Consider the following 22,365-nt stretch of genomic DNA (forward strand, 5'->3'; position numbering starts at 1 on the left):
GGGATGGAGGGGGCCGCGCTCGGTGTTCTCATTCCTGCTTCACCAGAGCAGCTCTATTGCTTAAGGTTTTGGTTGCAAAAGGTTTCTGATGCCAAAAGCAGTTTGGAAAAACACTGGTAAATGGCATTCTGGGGTCCTCCGAATATTACTCTTGAATACACGCTCTTGTACGGCTTAAAGGCAGTGCTTCATCGCTCAGTCTGGACACACCCTCAGAATCCTTCTTACCACAGGGCTCCGAGCCTGACCCAGGGGTTGGCACACTTTCTCTGTAAGGGACCAGACAGTTCATAGTTTGGGTTTTGCAGGCCACATATGGCCTCTGTCTCCAATCTGCCCTTATAGTGAGAAAGTGGCCACAAACAATACATGGGGGGTGTGGCTGTGTTCCAACAAAACTTTATTTACAAAAACAGTGGCGGGCCAGATTCGGCCCACTGGCTGAAGTCTCTGCGCCATAATAGTTTGATCTTAATGGTGAAGTAGCTGAAGCCCAAGGTGGGGATTCCGGGACCTGGGCTGGGATCCCCATCTCCCTACAGCGAGTGTGCGTCGCTGCTCGCTTAGCTGTGACTCTCGCCCTAAATTGAACCGTGGGCACTTGGGGACTGCACGGCTGATGGAAGGCTGCCTGAGAAAGACACGGGCTCCACTGCTCTCTCTCAGGAGATCAGTTTTCCTCTGGGTTCTTAGAGGGCTATAAAAAGCCCTCAGCACGCCTGCTGTGAGGCGGGCTGTCCGTAAATTCCCCAGACCTGGTATGACTGCAATGCGGTGCCACATTCTGCCCCTGCTGCGGCCCGACAGCTGTGCCAGGGAGAACAATCACACCAGGCCAGCTCTGCACCTCCACCCCCACTCGGGGTGTGGCTGGGATTCCCCGAATGAAATTTCAGATGGAGGACAAACCCTGCCTGGGCCCTCTGGGGCCAGCCTCTTGCTTGGTTAATCCCAGGAGGACGAGAGCTTCTTGCATTCTTAATACCAGAACTCCGAGGGCCACTGCGGGAAGCGTGAAGGGTAACAAATAAAACCACATGCGGGCTGTCTGGCTGTCCCCTGGAATTGCTCAGCTCTCCTTTTCCTCCCCTTCCTCTCAGAACTCTGCTTGTCCCCACCTTGAAATCTTTACCTAGTATCCGTGGCTTACCTAGCAAGCCCCTCGTGTAACTAACTTGGGGATAACCCACCAACACTCACAGAGAAGCAGCGGAGAGCAATGGTAAAGAACTTAGGTTGGAAGGCAAGTCAGGCTGGGGAAATAAATAGATTTTTCTAAGCCTCAGTTTCTTCATCCGTAAAATGGGGATAACGACAGTATCTGCTGAGTCCTGGTGAGTGGTGAGTATTGAGTAGCATTTGACTATAACTATTAAGCCTTTGCTGTGTGTTAGACACTGGGACTGCCATGCAGAAGACAGTCCCAGACCTCAGGATTCATAGATATGTAGGAGAGACATTTCAGTAAGTGCAGTAAAATCTTCTACAAGCTCAGACTGAGTAGGGCGGTGGTAACCCAAAGTCAGAGGGGAGCTGGAAGAGGGGATGTGGCAGGAAGTTTCCACAGGGAGATGATGCTGAGCTGGTCTCTTTCAGGAAGCGGGAATAGCAGAGTCATCTTTTGGAACCTCGGTTTTTGCATCTGCCCAGTAGGGAAAATGTTTCCACTGCTCACAGGGTTAGGAGAAGCCACAGAAGAGAAACTCAGGGCTAGAAGGGTCCCCAGAGAAAAGGCTTTAGTGGTCAATTCTGTCTGATGAATTTCCCTATTACACAGGTTCCTTCTTGTCCACAGCAACCCCCCAGGGCACGACGGCTAAGTGAGACCCTGTAGGGTCACCATGGAGAGAGGGTGCCTGGTGTCTGCACGGAGCACTCTGTGGATGCTCAATGTCCCCGGTGCTAAGCTGAAATGAATACAACTGGTGAACGTCAAGATGCTCCTAAAAGTTAAAAACTGTTTGAAAATATATGTTCTCACATCACAGCAGCAAGTGTCTGAGCCGGGGCCAGGACGTGGGAATTCTGCTCCCATGTCCGGATACATTTTCACTCTGGCACTGTGTGCTGGGACATTTATTGGAGGTTGGAGTTCACAAAATCTGGGAGTCCGTGGTGGAGGGCAGGGTAGAGGTGGGGAAGGAGAGGCTGAGACATACATAACACATCTCTGGAGGTCCACTTTTCACAAAGATATTTGGGGGTAAGGAGATGAAGTATATTAGGGACTATAATAAAAATGTGCATGGCATTTAAAAGATAAAATGAGACATTTCATGCTTTCAGAAAGCTAATTCGGGTAATAGGCTCTGACTCTAAAATCTCACTTAGTTGAAAAGTGTAAAAGGCAGAACTAGAATAAGCATCAGGGAATCCTGGAAGGGGCTCGAGCAGGGTGAAGGGTCAGGACAAAAGCAGTGGGTGAGAAGGGTGGTTGTCACCCCTGTGAGAACATGAGAATCACCTGGGGGCTTTGCAAAAAGTGCAAGATTTCCCAACCTCCTTCCAGACTCACTGATCAGATCTTCGGGGTTGTAATTTCAGAAGGCTCCACTGTGAGCCTGGCTGGATTTGAGACCCACTGTTTTAGACACACAGGGAGTGGTCCTCAAGGCAGGCTGCAGAAGGCAAGAGTAGAAACAGGAAGCTCCTATCGGAGGCGACAGGATATAGAAGCAGCAGCTATCTAGGGGCCATTTCCCAGTAACGGTCAACAGGACTTGGGATTTGATTGCATAGAGGATGAAGGCAATGGACATAACAGATAATTATGAAGACTATGTTTCTATTCCTAAAATGAGAATCACTGAAGTTGAGAATCCTGGAGCTACGAGTGGCCATATCCAGCGTCCATTCTGTGAACTGTGTACTCTCGCTTTCACTTACTCATCTCAACAGACATTTATTGAGCACCTACTATGTGCCAAGCATTACACTAGGTGCAGTGAGCGAGGAAAGAAGGGCCCTGCTCTCACAGAGCTCACATCAACAGCTAATTCAACCCCACAGTTCATTGTGATAGTGAAAATGGCAACCAATGCGAAGTACTGGGTGCTGTGAGCATCTACAGTGGGGAGTGTAGCTCGGGAGGTTGGGAAATGGTGCCTGGAGGAAGGAATATTTGAACAGAGAGCCAAGGATGGGTAGGGGCGAACCAGGTGAAGGCACAAAATATTCAAGTTTGGAAGGAGCAAGGCCAACATGAGGAGTGCCCAGGACAAGAGGTAGGCAGGGGACCAAAGTGAGCCGGTGAAGTGGGCAGAGCGCAGAGAGGGTAGGCCTGGAGGCCACCATGAGGACAGTAGTTGATATCTTACAAACAATGCAAAACCACTGAAGGGTTTAAGCAGGATCAGATCAACAGGTTTAGATAACTATCCTTAACCGCAGAGGCCTCTTCTCCCCAAATTCCATCGTATAGTGTACATCTAAATAAAAGAGGATGCTTTAGGTTGAAGTATACACTCTGAGAAGTCCTGGTGCAAAAATGTCATGCCTATGGAAACCTCTTGAATGTTAGATGACAATAACCCCTAACCTGCATATTAATGTGGTCCCCATAGGAGCCATTCATTAGCTTCCCTGACCTGTGGACACTCAACCTCTGCTTCATCATGTCCATGGGCAACTCCTATTCTATCATTTAACATTCTTTTCATTTTTTTTTGGAGACACAGTCTTACTCTGTCACCGTGGGTAGAGTCCAGTGGCATCATCATAGTTCACCGCAACCTCAAACTTCTGGGCTTAAGTGATCCTCTTGCCTCAGCCTCTCGAGTAGCTGGGACTACAGGTGTGCACCATGTTGCCTGGCTAATTTTTCTATTTTTAGTAGAGATGGGGTCTCACTCTTGCTCAGGCTGGTCTTGAACTTCTGAGCTCAAGCAATCCTCCTGCCTGAGCCTCCCAGAGTGCTAGGATTATAGGCATAAGCCACTGCATCTGGCCAACATTCTTTTAATTTGTATGCTTCTCTTTGATCAAGCCCCAACTGGGCTCTGTTTCACCTATTGCACAGCCGTCCAGGGAGACTTTCTATTACTTCTTAAACAGGACAGCTAGTTTGAGAACTGATCCCCTGTCCCCCCTTCAAATTTAGTCTTCTTCACAAACACCCCCATTTCCTTCACTAACTCCTCACGTGGTTGAGTTGTTACCATAAAAAGAGAAACAGGAAGGGCCATCTGATTTGGTGGTGAATAAGATGAGTTCAAGACTGGGTCGCTTTGAGCTTGAGCTGACCTCTGAATGGAAATGTACTACAGGTGGGAGGTAATGTAGGAACGGAGCCCAGCTCGTCGCTGATGATGGACATCTGAGAGTCACCCTCACAGAGGGATTTGGCTCTCTGGAGGAATGAATGTAGACAGAGGGCTGAGGTGGTGGGGAGCTCAGGGGAGAGGGGCAAGAGACATTAAAGAAGGTAGAGCAAGAAGACAGAGACAGAGCAAGTGAGAAGATACAGCAAGTGGGAAAAGATGGGAAATCATCAGTAAGCACCTGCTATGGGCCAGGCACTAGGAGCTGGGCAAATATTCTCACAATTCAGTCTCCCAACTCTGGGTGTCATTATTCCTGCTTTACAGACTGAGGGCACTACTTAGCTGGGTAACTTGTCTTGGGGCCAGAGAGGCCCAGAGGCTTTGAGCACCTACAACAGTGGGATGGAAGCAGAGAGAGAGAGCAGAAAAGGCTTCTGGAGGGATGGGGTGGTTATATAACCATCTGTGCAAAATAGGAGAGACTACATTAGAAAAAAGTAGGGGGTCAACAGAGCTACAGAGAAGTCCAGGAGCTGAGACTTGGAAGAGGTGAAAGATTGGACTTTGGTCCAATGGAAGTGGAAGCCACTTGGAGAGCCTTCAGAGGGGCTCTCAGCAGAGGGTGTGGTCGGAGGCTGCAGGAAGTGGAAGGAGCATGTGGGAAGAAGCAGGAGGCTATGAGTGCCGAGGATTTATTTGAGAAGTTTTCCCAGGAAAGGAAGGGGGAAAATGTTCAAGGGGTGGGCACACAGATGGGTTCACTTTTTTGTTCAGTGGCAAGTTTTTTGTTTTTTTCCTTTTTTTTGAAGAGTAAGAAGGGTATGAGAAGCTGATGGTATCCAAAAACAGGATTGTTTTTCTGGACCAAAGACGAGAATGGAGTAATGATAGGTTCTTGGCAGAGGGTGGGGAGGGAGGAACTTACTTGGCAGGGTGTCACCCATGTGAAAAGGGGGGGTTGAAACTGATATTTGAGGGAGAGACAAAGCCCTGATGAGAATGGAGAGGCCAGACAGCAAGGAGGCAGTGCCCGGTGACCGGCAGAAGCCTCTGCAGGGACAGAGAAAGGTTAGGTCCTATGGCCCCACATGACTGTTATACCCACTGCAGAATGTGGCTGAAATACACATACTAGACAATATCCATTGCCTTTTCCCATGACGTTCTAAATGAAAACATTCAAGTTCAGAGAAATTAAGTAACCTGCCCAAGGTCATACAGCTAGAAAATTGCAGTCAAAACTCAAACTCTGTCCATTCTCTGAACCACTCAGCTCCACTGAGTCCCCAGGCTGACAAAGATGACCTCCTGGAACAGGTCTGGATGGAAAAGATGATTAGAATACGGACAAGTGTTCTTTTCAAAAGACCATTACTAGTAGAAGGAGCAGGGAATGAACTTGGATGTCAGGGAGGAGGTATGTCTGCATAAGAACTCACAGCCTTGGGGACAGAAAGTGGGTGGTGTCACCAGAGGAAGAGTTTGTTTGGCCCGTGGAAGCTGGAGGGAACATGTGGCCTTCCCCATCCGGATCTCAAAGCTGGTCCAACGGAGGCAAGACACACTCAGCATGAGCTCGTCCATCATCTCGTGAGCAATAAACATCTCATTCAATGAAAAACAGAGCATCAGATTGTTTCTCGAGTTGCCCAGTAGACCATATGATCACCCCATGAGCAGGGAATGCAGCAAAAGAAACTCCCATCTTGGGCTGGATTCAACTGCAGTAGTTGGAAAAGCACTAGCTGTGAAGTAGAAAGGAAAGGAACCTTGGGGAAATCAATCACTTCACACAAACCAGGGAAAGCAGACGTAATCTTGGACATTAAGAAGGCAAATTTTAAAAATCAGAGGAAATTTAGCCCAAAGACTTTAAAGAAAAAATGATTCAAGAAGAATGGATAGTTCACAAAAGCAAAATCAAGATGACATTACTACAGCCAGTAGGCTTGCACAGATAGAACGTATAAGAGAAAATGGACACATCATCTTATGTATTAGTACATGTATCGGTCACTCAGACAAGTCATTTGGACAATGGTCCAGTTACTGAAGGTCAGAGAGGGATTTGCCAGGACAAGCAACATAAAGAAACTCCAGGAGACAGACAAGATTATGACACGTTCTCTGTCCCGGTGGTACGCAAAGCTGTCTGACTCAGTACTTAAAACAGAGCAGGGACTCAGAAAGTATCATCAGAGTTGGACCAGCTTGTGGAGGGAACAAGTGACATTCTATGAAGCAGTTTTATTATGATGAGTCTGTTAACAAAAAGATTGTCATTATTACAATAGCCAGATTTACTGGGTGGATCCCATATGCTAGGTATATTTGAGGCACTTAAAATGCATTTAATATTTACAACAGCCCCAAGAATAGGTACTATCAGTATCTATAATTTACCTTCATCTGAGGATAGAAAGTTAATTGTCCTGTAGAAGGTGGTGTCTACAGTCATGGGGTTTACCTGTGTGTTACCATCACCAAAGACTGATTCTCTTTGCATGGGATTCACGAATCGGGAAATCCTGCTGGAAGGAATTCCATTATAATAGAAATGGTTTCTGTGTCACATGAATCCTTTTTGCCTCGTGGGAAGATGCATATCCTGTTGGGCGAGAAATCCTACCTCCCAACTTTGTTTCCATTCTCGAGTCATTTGACTTTGATGCCAAACTTTTATGCTGCCATTGCCATGGAGCATCTGAACAGTGACACTTAGGTGCGACGGAGGTGCCCAGGGCCTGGCGCAGGCAGATTTGGCATCTAGGCTCTGCTCTGGGGCTTGGGCGGGTCACCTGCCACCAAAAAGGCAGTCTACAACAAGCTTAAGATCAGGACTTTGATGTAGACAGAGCCGGGTTCAAACCCCACCTCTGTGTCTCACATGGGGAATGACTGCGAGAATTAATGTCAGTGACCTAACCCTGACTTGTGTCCCCCGCCGAATCCATCTGTTGAAGCCCTGACCCAAGTGACTGTGTTTGGAGATAGAGCCTTTAGGGAGGTAATGAAGGTTCAATGAGGTCGAAAGGGTGTGGCCCTAATCCGATAGGGCTGGTATCCTTATAAGAAGAGGAAGGGACACTAGAGATCTTGCTCTGTGTGTGCACAGAGAAGAGGCCATGTGAGGACACAGAGAGAAGACGACCTGACAAGCCAGGAAGAGAGGCCTCACCAGAAACTAACCCTGACAGCATTTTGATCTTGGACTTTGAGCCATCCAGAACTGTGAGAAAATAAATTTCTGTTTTTAAGCCACCCAGTCTGTGGTGTTCTGTTATGGCAGCCCTCGCTGACTAATACACCTGTTGAGCCTGCTTTCCTGTGAGGTGACATTAACGACAGAACCCTGATGGAACTCATAGCCCCCTTCTCATGGGCTGTTCTGTAAAACACTGAGGATGGAGACTGGCACATGGGAAGGACTTGATTTCAATTATTATTATTAATACTGAAGCGCGGTTTCCTCGCCAGTCCACTGGGCGTGACAATCCCACCCCTCACGTGGCAGGTATGAGGTTGAAATGAGACCTGTGCTTCTTAAACCTTCCCTGACAACAGAAGAGGATGCAAACCTACCTGGGCACAGGGCACAACAAGAAAGGTCTGTTGGAATAATTTTTGAAGTCTCATGTTTTATCTTAAACACACATACAGATTTTGTACTCTAATTCATAAAACAGGCGTGTTTGCAATTATTTATCAGGATAGAAAACTGAGGGTCTAGACAGATAAACTGGTCTTACGTGCCTCAGCCACATGAACACTGTACTTGCATTTTGAGATGGCCTTTGCAAGTCACAAAGAACTGTTCTGACGTGAGGATTTAGTAGTTTTCTCTTTTTAAAAAAACAACAGCACAATTAATCAGCTCGCAGTGCACTATAACATGTGCTATATATTGCTAATTAAAGCACTGCTAGTGAGCTCCTACTATGTCCCAGGCACTGTGCCAGAAGACTGATCACACTAGATCCACTCCCTGCCTTCCTGAAGCTTCTTTCCAGCCAGGGGAGGTGGACACTAAACAGGTAGGCAGGTAACTAACTCTCCAGAATTGTGACGAGAACCGTGAAGGAAGAAAGCAGGCTAGAAAAGCATGCCGCAGGGGAGAGGGCCAGAGCCCTCGAATGTTCTGAGCATTCAGAGATTTCCTGGGAAGTCCAGCTTCCTAGGAGGAGTGCTCTGGAGGTGGCCTTCAGAAGTGGAGGCAGTGGTTATCAAGCATTTAAGTGAATTATTGTCACCCTCTGTCTTAAGAGGACAGTCTACTTCCCAAAAGTCTGGATAGGCCTAGGTATGGATTTGTGTACTGGGGACCAGCCAGGGTGGTATTTGACAACTGCCAGGGGGTGAGAGGGTAGGGGATGGTCCTCTTTGCTTTAGATGTGTGAGGTGGGGACAGCAGGACTGAGGGACATGAGAGGTGCCTCTTCTCTTTTTCTGTTTTTCCTCTCTGAGGGGTGTGTACACTCTTTGCACACATGCCCGTAAGTCAGTTAACAGGTGAGAATCGCTTTACTACAGCATCAGTTCCCACAGGACCAAACAGAAGCCTCCTCCATTTCCTGCCTGCCCTCCTGGGCCCCTAAAGGAGAAGGTGGATGCAGTATTTTGTGTTGGGAGGGGCAGGTGGGGAGGTTGAACTGGAAGCCTGGGGTCCCCTCTGGCCCTCTGAGCTTGTTGAGCCTGGCTCTACCTGTGATAGGAGTGAGAGGGGTCTACCCCCACCTGCTCACTGAGCTCATCCCTGCCTCCCAATTCTTCCATGTCCCTGCTCACTCCTTCTCCGTCGCCCCTGGGGGGCGGCCAAGCACAGCAAATGGGCAGATGGGGAAAACGGCTAAGATTATTACGGTGAGGGGGAGGAATTTCCAGTATTAACAACAACGCTTCTCATGTTGGCACACCACTCAGCAGTTTACCAAGTGCCTTCACACCCGTGATCTCTTTGGAGATTAGGACCCCGGCATTCGGATTTCGGCCCTTGACATCGCCGGCATGTCGAGCAGGCCATTTCTTTACAGACATGGACATGCCCATTGTAACATCTAAGCCTTTACTTAAGATGCGCGCTGCCCCCTAGGAGCGCCCTTCTCTCTGCTCACATCAATCCCAGTGTCCGAAAGTCCCTTCCGCTTCTGTGAAACTTCTACCAAAACACTCATCCCTCAAAAAGAGCCGAGCAGCAAGGTCCTGGGAGACCATCTAGCGACTAGTGCAACTTTGTCACTAGCCCAGAGAGAAGAAGGGACTGGGCCAAGGTCACAGCTGATCACTAACAGAGCCAGCCCGCCCCTCCCGCCGCGCCTGCTCCCAGCGCTCCTCCAATGCCCGAGGCAGCTGCCAGCTTCGGTCTCCGGGCCAGGCGCGCGCCGCAGGGGCTTCACAGGTCGCATGTCTGGGGACAGTAACCTGGAAACCTTATTTTGCCCCCACTGCGCGGAACGGGGTGCGAGGAGCTCGCTGTCCTCCGTTATGCGGAGGGGGATCTTTTATGAAGTTACGAATCGGAGTGTATGAAAACTCCAGTTCCACACACAGGAGGCGACTCAGCCCCAGGACACGAGGGACGGGCACGCGCCGGGCTGTCCGGCAGCAGGAGACACCTGTGCACACAGCATCGCGTCTTCTAGTCCCCGCACCCGGCGCCCCTTCCCACCGCCCACCTCTGTGCCTCCTCCTCCTCTCCGGCCTTAGATCTCCCGGGTCTCCCTCCCGGCCCCGCAGCAGCAAGTGCGGGCGCGGCGGCCCCTCTTACCCCGGCCTCGGTCCATGGCGCCGCTCGGATCCCGGGGCGCAGGGCCGCGGGGCGCGGGGCTCCGGCGCGGCTGGCGGCGGCGGGCGCTGCGCTCTCAGGCCGGCCCCACGGCCAGCGCCGCCGGCGCGTCCCCTCCCCCCGACAGGATGCTCGCCCGGCGCGCCCGCCCCCGCCCCTCCGCGCCGCGCCCGGAATAGACCCGAGCGCGCCTCGCCCCCTGGGCCGCCGGCCGGCGTCCAGTGTCCCGCACACGCCCGCGCCACGCCCTGCCTTCCGCACGCCCTCCGCGGCCCTCCTGGAGCACCCACTTCCCCGTCCGCACTTTCGTTCCCGGGCCCGCGCCGCCCACCCACGCCGGGCCGAGGCCGTGTTCAGCTTTGCCCGCGGCTGGCGATCGGTGGGCTCACTGTCGCGCCGCTTGGCCCACTCCAGCTCGGACTGCTAGGATTTCCCCCAAAGCCATTAGACCCTCTCTCCCCGCAGCTGCCACCCGTTTCCTGGCTTTGGGTTTATCGTCTCCATTCGCCGGGCTTTCCCTGAGCTCCTTCCAGCGCCAGACGCTGGACCGGGGCTGTGCTGGTGCCATGTCAATAATACCGTGCAAGTGGAGTGAAATAATAATCATCAACAAAGATATTCAAAAAGAAAACCACTTGGGAAAAGGAGAAAGAGAGAATTCCTGAAAGTGGGCAGTAGCTTGGGACACTTCCAACTTTTGAGGTTCCCCGTATGTTAAAACGTGAAAACATGCCAAAACGGGGTGATAAAAATTGGGGAAATGAACACTTTTAGTATATAAAATACAGTGCAGTGTAAGTGCGCTCTTCCCAAGATAATTACAGGATGTAGAAAAACATTGCTATGACCGGTGTGGTCCAGTAATGGGATTTAAGTTTAAAGTTGTTTGAACAACTTCTTCCTACTGTGAGTGTATTGCTGTGAAAATAGGTCTCACTCATTTATAGACAATATCAAATGTCTGAATTTAACACCCTTCATGAAGTCCAGGCTAAATTGTCCTCCTGGACACCCTTCCTCCCCAACATGGGTGAGGCCATGGTTTTCAGTTTTGAGTGGGCCACTCCTTGACTTAGAACATTCTGGCATTGAGAACACCTTGTGCAAGAAAGGGCCTGGGACAAAGCATCTTGTGCTTTTCTGGGCTGGGAATATTTTTTTCCATTGTTTTTATGGGAAGGTTGAAATTAACACTGTCTTCAAAACATTGCATTGGTGATTTGTTTAGTGTGTGTGTGTGTGTGTGTGTGTGTCTTTGTGCCCTTAGATGAAACAAGGTGTAGTGAAAAACCATGGGATTTGAGTCGGAAAACTCGTATATGAGCTTCTGCTCTCCTGCTTACTAAGTATCTAACTTTCTGTCTGTGAGGCTTGCTTACTCATCTGTGCTGTGGGAAACCTCATACTGACCTCACAGGGCTGTTGGTAGGGCAAATGAAATGATGATACAAACCCACCTTATAAACGATAAACAGCTATGGACATGTGAGCCATTATTATTTTCCTGGTCCTTTGTTCCTCCCCCCTTTTCCAATTGGAAAAGTTCAGTTTAAATTCTAAAGCAGCCAACCAACGATTTACAAGTGGATTAAATTCCAAAAGTTCACTGTTTGAACTCTGCAACACTTGGAAACAAGGCTCTAAATTGTAGCTAAGTTCCCAGGCTGGCTCACCAATTCTTTCAAAATCATATTTCATTTGAAATAATTGAAAAAAATTATGAAACATTATTATTGCAAAAACAGATGGAGGATTTCTTAGAAATTCTTTTAGAGAACTTTCAGAAAATTTCAAGGACTTTGGAAGTATATTCAGAGAATTGGGACAAATAAGTAAAAAAGGGTAAGGAGAATTTATATGTGCCCATGGAATAATTTATGGAGTGGAATTAACTGAACTGTGGTCTGGGAAAAATATAAAAATGGAAGAACATAGTCTGTATAGTTTTCTTTGTTTTGTTTTGTTTTTTTTTACATGGAGTGCCACTCTGTCCCCCAGGCTAGAGTGCAGTGGAGCCTTTATAGCGCATTGCAACCTTAAACTCCTGTGCTCAAGGGATCCTCCTGCTTCAGTCTCCCAAGTAACTGGGATTACAGGTGCATGCCACTACACCTAGCTGATTTTTTGTAGGGAGTAGGTCTTTCTCTTTCTCAAGCTGGTCTCAAACTCCTGACCTCAAGTGATCCTTCCACCTTGGTCTCCCGAAGGGCTAGGATTGTAGGCCTGAGCCTCTGGTGCCTGGCCTTGTGCAGTTCTGAGAATTAACAAAAAGAAGTTGTGAAGAAGGTGTGATAACTACCCATAATGTCCACTAGGTGGCAATGTTGGCTAATTGACTACAGCTTGGTTGCTGTCAGAATAACTAAATAACCTCGATGAGAAAGTTATTTGTGGGTTTTGGACAAGAGATAACTGTATATTTTTTCTGCACTTTTCCTTTAGTGAGGCCTATATTCATCATAAAAACTATCCCTACTGTCCATCAGTTCACTTAGGCAACATTAATTGCACTCTGTACAAGTTCCTACTGGGAGAACAAATGCTAAGTAGGAATGATTCCCATCCTCAAGGAATCTACACTCCAGTAGAGGGTATAGATATGTATAAAATAATTTTAATACAAATTATTATATGAGAAGTACTGGAGGAGAAATAAAGTTCTCCTGGCGTCCATGAAGACAAAGCAAGAGTTTCTCACTGATCATGGAGACAGTACTGGAAAATAGACATTTGGACGAGGTGGCAACTGGGCTGCATAAGGTTTGAACAGGCAATGAGGAGATAACATTATGGGCAAAGAAAACAGTGAGAGCAAAGACAGAGAGATAGAAAACGGCAGGATGTGTCTACAAAGCAGTTTGTGTTGGCTGGAGTGTGAGCTATCAGGTGGATGGGAAGGGAGGCTGTTGATGTCTGCGTTTCTTTTCTTCTTCCCATTCTCTTTGAGTACAACTCTCTGGCAAAGATTTGTAGGTGCTGCCCATATCTGTTCTTTCCTTCTTCCTCAATACCAAGTTTTCCAGGTTTGCCTGGTGCTTTCCTAAAGAATTCTGTGTGGAGAGCTCCGGCTCTGTAAAAAGATAGCAAGTTCGGTCCTGTGAACAATACCAGGAAGAAAGCTTTCAACTCCCTTTTGCTCCTGATCTTGTGAAAACAAAAGATACTCCCCCGTCTCCTTCTTAGCTTATCAGGTGGAACTGGGAAACCCTGGGAAAGAAAAATCGGGAGGCTCAGAGCTCTTCGTCCTGGGGAGAGAAACAGACTCTAGCCTTCTGACCCGTCACCTTGCCTCCAGGGTCTGCTTCCACCATGGCCCCCAGAGTGACCGTTCCATGATCCCTGTCAGACCATGTCACTTCCCCCTTAAAAATATTTCACGATTCTCTTCGCCCTCAGTGGAGAGTCCAGATTCCTTATTGTGGTGGTCTGGGTGGTTTCTACTGAGACTACAGTGATCTCGGGGCACTCTGGGAAGAGCAAGAAAGACAACAGATGGGTGCTCAGATCTGGGTTCTTGAATTGAATTGTCACTGTGTGAATCTCAGTTCTGCCACCGGGTCATCAGCGTATAATTTCCTATTTGCTTCTCTCCTTACCCATCCCTGCCACCTCCCGCCCCATTGCAAATGCTGTGCAGATGGCTGCTGTGTCTTACCCACTGCTAGATCCCTACAGCCTAGCACAGGGCCCAATACCTAGTAAGTTGTAATACATATTTGTGGAGTGAGTCAGTGAATAAATGCTCAAGGACCAGGAAGTCCTGCCATTATTGGCTTCTATTAATGCATGTGTCCTGGGGGTTCCATTTCTTCTCTGGGATTGTTTTATTTGCTTATTTATTGACAGAGGGAAAGGAAATTGCAACGAGGCATTCTGCGAGAAATGCTTTTGTGCTTCCCAGCCCCGTGTGTGCTGCCGTGGACGTGCAGCTTCTCCTTGGCTCAGGGCCCCTCGCCCATGCTCCTTTGTGCAGGCGAAGCCCCAGAGCCCCCTGCTCGGGTGTCTGCCCAAAGCTGGCTGCCAGAAGAAAACCTCTCTTGTTCCACCCAGCACAATGTCACCATTATAGCCTCTATCCAGGGAAATGACACAAGCCTGCTAGTGCACCCGGGGCCCCCGGAAAGCAGATAGAGATCTGAGTGGTAGTTTCTGGCAGAAAGAGACAGAGTTTCATGGATGGATGAAAACTCCTCCTCCCTGAGCACCTTCAGGTTTCTGCTCCAGGTTCCGGGGCTCCTACCTGCACCCAGCCCACAGGGCTCAGCTTCCCTGAGCCAAACCCACTGGTTGTGTCTGCAGGAGAAGGAGCTTTTGTTTTTATGCCCAAATGTTGCATGCATCCTGCCTCCTCCCTTTGGGTCCTTCCCCGGGAAAAGAGCACCTAGGCTCCTTAAGCAAGGCTCACAAGTGGAAGCACCTGCAGGGCCAGGCAGGGAATGGGGCCATGGAGGTTGTGGCAAAGCAGAGCTCTCTTGCCCCCCTGAAGGGCCAGTAACCAGTGAACTTGGGTCTCGAATGGCCAGATCTTCCAGCAGAACCCAGAAATCCAGATTTTAGTGTAAAACCTCTATTTAAAAATCAATTGCAATTGTTTTAAAACATTGCAAGAACCAACTAAATACCCCTGTGGGCTTGATCTGGCCGGACAGGCTGCACATGTGGGACCTTGCGGGAAATTATGAACCCGTGAAGACTTCTGGAGGGTCTGTCCTGCTGGGAGCCCCTGCGCGGAGGGCCGAGGTGGACACCCAACCCCTAACGCTGCATATGGACTAGCTCTGCTGAAGGGCTGGCCGCATGCCCCAACTTCACATCTGTACCGCAGGCTGACGCCAGGGTGCAGAGGCCCAAAGTTGGCTTTATAACCTGGAACTAGAAAAACTTTAGAGCTGAAAGGAGCCTGACACATTAGCCAGTCCAGTCCCCTCATTTGTCAGATGGGGAAACTGAGGCCAAGAAAGAGGAAGAAATCTTGTCTGAAATCACACAATGCCAGCCTTAGAGGCAGAACCAGGAGCACTGGCATCCAGGGCTCGAGACTCGACGTCACCTGAGCTGCTTTGTTCAATTTGTGGGACACGTTGGTGAAGAACAAGACTCGATCAATGAGGTAGACCCAAGTTTGATACCCAGTCGTGCCTCTGCACAGCCAAGGGCATGCTCTCCAACCTCTCTGAACCTCCAATTCCTCATCTAAAAATCAGGGCTACAAACACCTCCCCCTCGTGGTGGCTGTGAGGCTTCAGTGCGACTGTGTGTGTGGTGACAGGCGCCATGCCTGCACGTATTAATAGTAAGCATTCTCCAAGTGCCAGCTGGCACTTCAGTCAGGGAGGTAGCTGTTGTACAGTGACCAAGTGCATGGGCTTCGGGTGAGACATCTCAGAGTTCAGGTTCGGGCTTTGCCACATACGGCTGTGAAAACTGGGATGAATTATTTATCAAGGGTTCATTCAATTTACTTATCTGTAAAATGAGGATAAAGGTAGTATCCAGAGGATTAAATGAGATTAAAAGTGCTCAGCACAGTGCCTGACCCATCATCAGAAGGGTTAGTAATTATGTAATTAGTGTGGGTTTCCTCTGAAGGACTTGTCAGATGCTTACGGAAAAATATTAAGGAATCCTGAGATCGCGGCCACATACCCAGGCTGCCCCCTGCAGGGAGTTTGATACAAATCCAACCACAGGAAATGGGACAGATTCTGCCAGGTTCCTCCTTCCCTGCAGGAACGCCCGATGCTCCTGTGTGGGAGGACGCCGGGCTTCCAGCTCCTGATTTCCACAGTCTGCTAAGGAGCGGCATGTCGTATGCATATTTGAAAAACTTAAGCAGTGCTGTTATTTTGTAAGAAGGACAAACTGCTTGGGCCAGATGGACAATTTGTCCTGACCCAGGTGGGAAAGACGCTGTGTGTTAGGAAGGCAGTCACAGTTGGTGTATGACAAGGAATTCTTTATCCACGTGGGCTTTGGAAAACCAGAAGGCTCTTGGTCTGGGCCCTACAAGTGCTTTTCAATGACCGACTGGGGCAGGCGTTTACCCCTTCACACCTGTTCCCTAGTGATTTCCATGTCCCATTGCAGGCTCTGACGGGGGCAGATACCTGCACAGTTTAAACTCTGGTCACTCAACCTCACTCGGACAGCAAAGGAACACATTTGCAACCCCTCCATCAATATTAATTCACTCTGGGAGCCAGGGTATTTTTCATGACTCCTTTGGTGGCAAGCGACAGAATCACAACACCAGCCAGCTTTAACCCAGAAGCTCAAAGGGTAACTGGGCAGTTGAAGGGGTTCAGCTGGCGTTAAACCAAGCGTGTATCCAGGAATGCAAACACAGCTGTTGCTACTTTGGTCTCTCTCAATCTGTGGCAAAGAAGACCACATAGCTCCTGGCCTGAAGCCCTTACACCTGGAGACTCCAGGTGAGAAAGATGTGCCTGTCTTCTGCAGTTCCAGAAATGGACGGAAGAGGGCGCTCATAGTCCAGCTAAACAGCATATCTGAGAACGAGGGCGCTTCTGAGCAAACGCACACCTGCCCTGCGGCCCCTGCTGCACCTGAAGTACATCATGCTATCAACTAAGTGATGCTAGTTCTATTTTGCAAGTCTAGTTTCACCTGGCGTGTTAGTTTTCTAAACTAAAGAATGCCACGGACCACGTGGCTGAAACAACAGAAATTTATTTTCTCACAGTTCTGGAGGCTTGGAAGCCCAAGGTCGAGGTGCTGCAGCGGCGCTGACCAAACCCAGCCTGATTGTCAGAGAATCGCGTGTTTTCTTCTGTCTGCAGCATCTTCGTGTTGCTTCCCTTTGGCTTCCCCCAAACCAGTCTTCATGGGAACACTGAGGGAATAGGAGTCACCCTCTCTCCTCCCACTTCCATCAAACAGAACAATGTTCCCAAAGTGTGACATTCAGACAATTGGTGAAACTGTGAGACAAGTTAAGTTTAGATGTTGCACAGACCAACATCTTTGAAGACTTATGAATTTATGTGAATTTGGATTAAAAACATATAAGCCATACTTTCACGGATATTAAGATAGAAGCATCAGATATGAGTCAGTTGAAAGAAAAACACGATGCAAATAGCATTCAGCAAATAAATCATTTGACACACCTGGTGCAGGTGGTGTTTGAGCGGCTGCACTCGGAGGCACACTGGGAGAGTTCTCCGCTGAGAAGGAAACGCTTCTGGTCCTGGGCATAAATGTCGCGTTGTTTTTTAACCTGGTTTATCCACACACTCGGCCCTAATTTGCCCTGAGGACTATTCACGGGTGGTTAGTCCTGGCTTTGGTTTCCCTCGTCTGCGTCTCTGTGACAGTCACGCTGGAGCAGGCCAGGGCACACCTCAGCCGCACAGCCTCTGTTTCACTGATCTCGGGTCTCACTCCAGGGTGAAGACTTTTAGCAACTCCAAGTCTGATGTGCAATGATACATTTAAAACTTAATTTCACACGGGGCATTACTGAAGTTGCCGTAATTCTGTGATAGTAATTGCTATTAATTTTAGCAGGGCTTTTCCCCGTTGAATTTTGCTAATGGTGCAAGTATCAACCCTTCTCCTCCACATTTGGCTGTGTTCAGAGGCCAGCTGCAGCTGCTGACACCTTCCACAGCCGGTGTCCGTGTTTCTGCGCCGGGTGCCTGGCGAGGACAGGGGCTCCAGGCACAGAAGAGCTGGCTTCTTGTTCTGATCTGCATTTCGCACAAGTTCCTGGGTGATGCTGATGCTCCTGGCTGGGAACAACACTGCAAGCGACAAGGCTTAGAGCAATTCTCCCTACACCCAGCATGTCAGCAACCACAGAACAAGCCAGGCAGTCTCCACACAGCCTGCGTGGATGAGAGCCGTCCTTCTAGACCCTCTGCGTGTTCCAGCCCTTGCTTGTCCTCCATGTCTTCTAGTCTCATTCTTCCCTCGCTCCCCTCCTTCCTCACTGATATTCTTTGTTCCTCAAGTAAGCCAAGCTCTTGTCCACCCCAGGGCCTTTGCATACACTGTCCCTTGTGCCTATAATGCTCCCAGCCCCACCTTTGCCTGGGCACTTGGTTTTCGTGCTTCAGGAGGCATAGGAAGTAAGTTCCTTTCTCAGTATTTGTTACCTTTGTGTGCATTGTCTTTTTCTGTTGACTTATTTATAATTTGCTTCTCCTCTAGACCAGAGTACACGAGGAGACCTCGTGCTTGCCTTCCACACTCTCGTATCCTCAGTGCCCCTGACTGGCAGCCGATGCAATAAGTAAGTATGTGTCAGGTGCATGTGCAGGCAGGGAACCAAGGCACAGTCTTGAGTATCCTTTTGTACATTGGAGCCTCCTGTCTGGAGGGGCTGCTACGGGGGATGACAGAATTGGTTCTTGTTGCAGACTTATAGAATGAGAGGTCAGGGAAGGAGCTCCTTTTAATTTTAAGCCACATCTCATCTTCAGAGACGTCAAACGTGAAAAAAGTGTACATCCTAGAATAGCTGAAATATAGTAAGTCCAGCATTTCTTAAACAGAGTTTATGTCAAATTATAATCATTTATGAAATATTGCATTAAACAAAGGTATGGCAGGACTTCCCAGGACTTTTGGCAATGTGCATGATGAGTCTACAAGGGAAGGGACGCAATGTGTTCATTCATGGCACAGTGGTTGTGGCGGAGGCACTGACTCACTCACCTAGATGCCATTGCCCTTCTGCCCGGCTCTCTTCTTCCTTGTTGGCAGGGGGCCTGCCTCCTACTGTCCAGGCTGAACACGCCAAATCCTCAATTTCCCAGCTTGCATTGCAGCAGGGATGTGGACACATTCCCTAGTCCTGGCCCGTGGGATCTGAGTAGAAGTCTGCAGAGGACTTCTGCAAAAGTTGTCCTGACTGCAATAGACATGCAAAGGGAAATTTTTTTCCTGTTTTCTGATGTGCTTGTGTGAGGACATGATGGCTGGAGCTGCAGCAGCCTCTTGTAAACATGAGGGGACATGTTGGCTGAGGACAAAAGCCAACATGCCCAGGATGGTGGAATGCAGAGATGCCAAGAACCTGAGATGCTGAGTGTACCAACTCTGCACCTTGGACTTCTGGTTGTGCAAGACAGCAAGCATTCTCATTGCTTAGCCACTTGTAATCAGGTGCTGTGCACCTACAGCTGAAAGGAGCCTGCCTGCTAAGAGTGATGAACTGGTCTCTCCGAGTCAGACAGGCTGGGATTGACTCCTGGCTCTACCAGGGATAATTATATGTCCTCTTGAAGGCTGTTTGCTCATCTGTGAGATGCAGATATTAATAATGGCTCCCTCCTGGGTTGTTACAGAGGCTTAACTGACATGGTGCGTGTCAAGTCCTCACACAGAACTTGGCACATTGTTGGTGCTTAATAATGAGGAACTATTATTGTTACTATTATTTTTGATCTCAGAAACTTATTTTTTGTTGGAACATCCTCTACCACCATGAGGGACCCTGCATCACGCAGAAAACAATCTGAGTGATGCTTACTGTGTCGAACTTTCTCATTTGACCCCAGGAGAAGCTGAGGCCAAAGGAGTGGCTGCTCACTTAGTGCTTTCATTTTGAAAAACGTGCAAGGTTCAGCCTCTTCCCATGTCAGTCATTGCCACTCACGCTAGAAACAACAGAAGGACACAGGTTTGGGTTGAAATGATGTGCTTTTATGGGAAACAAAAATATCCAACAACAATAACAAAAGCCCTCCAATCTCGCCAAGTTCTCAACTAGTGATAATGAGGCAGTTTCAAGGATTGCGTCTGGCTGGGGACATTTCTAAAGGATCAGGGAAAGTCGGAAGACATTGGCCAAAAGGAGAAAGTGCAGGGAGAGCTGACATTGTAAATGAGAACACGTCAGACTTCCCTTCTGGCCCCTCACCTCTCACCCTTTCAACTTTGAGTCTCCTCCCAGTTTACAAAGCTCCTTCCTGAATTTTGCTCAGATGCAATCTCTTCCAGAAAGCTTTCCTTCATCTGCTCCGACTGCACACGCCTTTTCATTAACGTCACCACACTTTCTCGTGCCTTCTCCGGTCACTTTCTGCCTTACATCCACTATGCTTGGGTACATGCCTCATGATACCCACTATCAGTGGGCATGTCCCCGAGACCAGAGCCCCCGTGGATTCATCCCAGTGCTCCCCTCCCCCTCCCCCATCCAGTGCTCAGTATTCAGCAGGTGCTCAGTGAGGGTTTGCGGGATTTAAGTCAGTTCTACATTTGCCACGTCACGTCACCAGCCTCTTGAGAATCATAATTGTCATTTCCACTTCTTCATCCTTCCTCCATGGCCTCAAAGTGATTGGACTCAAGGCATCTCCAAGAAGGAACCAGCCCCCACAAAACACTAACTCAGAGTTGGAAGTTTGGAGAGCAGAAGAGAGAAAGTTAAGGTTTCACCCCTGTTCCAGAAGGCAAGGAGGCAGGAAAGGCAGCCACTGGGAAATCCAAGATGACCTTGAGCGGTGTTGGCCAGCATTTCCTTTTGGAATCTCAGAATCTCAGCCACTCTTCCAGAACTTTCCCCCATGAAACCTGGCCAGTTTGCAGCAGGAGCCGAGGATTGGTGGGGGTCCAGAATGGGTGCTCTGCCAGCCCAGGGACCAGAGATGTAGCCCAAGAACCTTTCTTTGGGACATGGCCTAGTTTACCTCTAAAGGGGTGGTTAGAGCCGTCTGTCTGGTTGTTCGGTTGGAGCTACGGTGGGGGAGCCCTGTGGAGTGTTGAGTTGTCAGGCACATAGATTGTAATAAGGCTGAAGAATACAGGCTGCACTGACGGGCCTCTCCTTGCAAGGGGGCAGGGTCAGGAGGTGCTGGGAGCAGTGAGGGAGAGAGGAGCGTCCCAGAGGTCCTGCAGCTCCGACCCTAACAGGGCCCTGCTCTGTCTCCCGCTCCCTTCGTCTGGTTCTTCCGGTGCAGGCAGGCAAAGGGGCCGATTGGAAGTGGTGGAGGGAAGAGAAGTGCCTTTTTTCTTTTCCTAATGGTGAGTCCTAGATTTGGACAAGGGAGAGGTTATGGTGCAGGGCAGAGGAGGGCGGAAGAGCTGAGGAGAGGCCTAGGCCCTATCCACGTCTGTTTACTGGTGTCGTGAGTAAGTCTGAGGCTCATACTTCTAACTGCATCGCCCCCCAGGGAGCACTGGGCTCCTAATTGGGGGTGTTGAGAAAGTTCTTTTCGGGCTCTCAAAGGCGCTCAGTGATTTTGGAAGATCACCACGGATCTTCCCATGGGAGGGCCCCTCTGGGGCCAATAAAGTGTGACAAGCACATGGCCAGCGTCAGCCCTAGAGACTTGGGAAAAGGGCCCAGAAGCAGAGAGAAGAGAGACTTCTTCAGGCACCTTCTTTAGGAAAGAGAGTTGGACCTTGGGGGACTCAAGTTAGGACAGGTGTTTCAGTATAAAAAGGGTCCCCCGTAAAAGGATGGAGTCCCCTCAAATCCCTTCCCAGATCCCACAGCACTTAGAAAAGAGAAAGTAAGGAGCATAAAAATATCTGGATGACGTGGGCTCGCCTGACGGTGCAGAAAAGCGCGTCTCCCGGCAGGCAGTGTGTCCGTTACACAGAGAGGGTTATACCGAGCTTCAGTATAGAGACTTTACATATAGCTTTATATAAATGCATATATATTTATAGAGCCTCTGCCTAGAACAGGCGGGCTTGCTTCTTCAGTTCATTCCTCTTCCAGAGGGCCAGCCGGTCGAACTCGGAGATGGTCATGCCGAAGACTTGGTAGAACTCTTCCTGGGACAGGTGGCGCTGAGGAGATGGGGGGGACAGAGAGAGAACAGCATGAGGGTGTGAGGGGTAGACTGTGGGTGGGAACAGGCATTGCATGTTCCCTCTGGGCGCCCTGTGCCTGGCACAGTGTCCGACCCAGGCAGCGTGCGATGAATGTTTGTTGAATGGCTGAATGTTTCCCTGGCGGGGCCTCTGGAGCTGATCTGGCTGGAGAGGCCTCCCCTGCCCATGACTTGGGTGCGACTTGCGCTCCACCTAAACAGCCCTTGGTGCACTCTGGCTGACCTTACTTTTCTGCACGCCTTACTCCATGCATTTGCGCCCAGTGTGCATGGACTAATGCTATTTCAGTCCACTTTGGGAGAAAAGGGAGGCATATCCAAAATTTTAAGGTTTATTTCCTCTTATTAATAGTTTTACAAATGATCAGGAAGGCTGTTCATCAGGCCAGTCAGTGACAAAAAATTACCGGGCATTATTGCTCGACTACTGAAATATCCTTTCATCTCCTTCCTCCACGAAAACAAGCGTGCCATGCGTTCCAACACTGCTCTGCATTCCATGGCAGGG

At 49.2% G+C, this 22,365-nt stretch overlaps 2 protein-coding genes across 7 annotated transcripts in view; both read right to left on the reverse strand.

The window, feature by feature from the left end:
• AFAP1L1 (actin filament associated protein 1 like 1) overlaps window positions 1-10,070 on the reverse strand; it is a 58,263-nt gene extending 48,193 nt beyond the window's left edge. Inside the window, exon 1 of the mRNA XM_069484384.1 lies at window positions 10,027-10,070. Coding sequence (XP_069340485.1) covers window positions 10,027-10,042 — 16 coding nt within the window. The 5' untranslated portion in view covers window positions 10,043-10,070. The remainder of the gene's footprint in view (window positions 1-10,026) is intronic.
• A 9,523-nt stretch (window positions 10,071-19,593) lies between these two features.
• ABLIM3 (actin binding LIM protein family member 3) overlaps window positions 19,594-22,365 on the reverse strand; it is a 103,957-nt gene continuing 101,185 nt past the window's right edge. For 5 of the 6 annotated variants that reach the window (XM_069483949.1, XM_069483947.1, XM_069483946.1 and 2 more), the window contains one exon: window positions 19,594-21,813. In XM_069483949.1, coding sequence (XP_069340050.1) covers window positions 21,700-21,813 — 114 coding nt within the window. In that variant the 3' untranslated portion in view covers window positions 19,594-21,699. The remainder of the gene's footprint in view (window positions 21,814-22,365) is intronic. The other variant, XM_069483948.1, reaches the window with a different exon arrangement.

This window comes from Eulemur rufifrons, chromosome 10, assembly GCF_041146395.1.
Source record: "Eulemur rufifrons isolate Redbay chromosome 10, OSU_ERuf_1, whole genome shotgun sequence".
Lineage (NCBI taxonomy): Eukaryota > Metazoa > Chordata > Mammalia > Primates > Lemuridae > Eulemur > Eulemur rufifrons.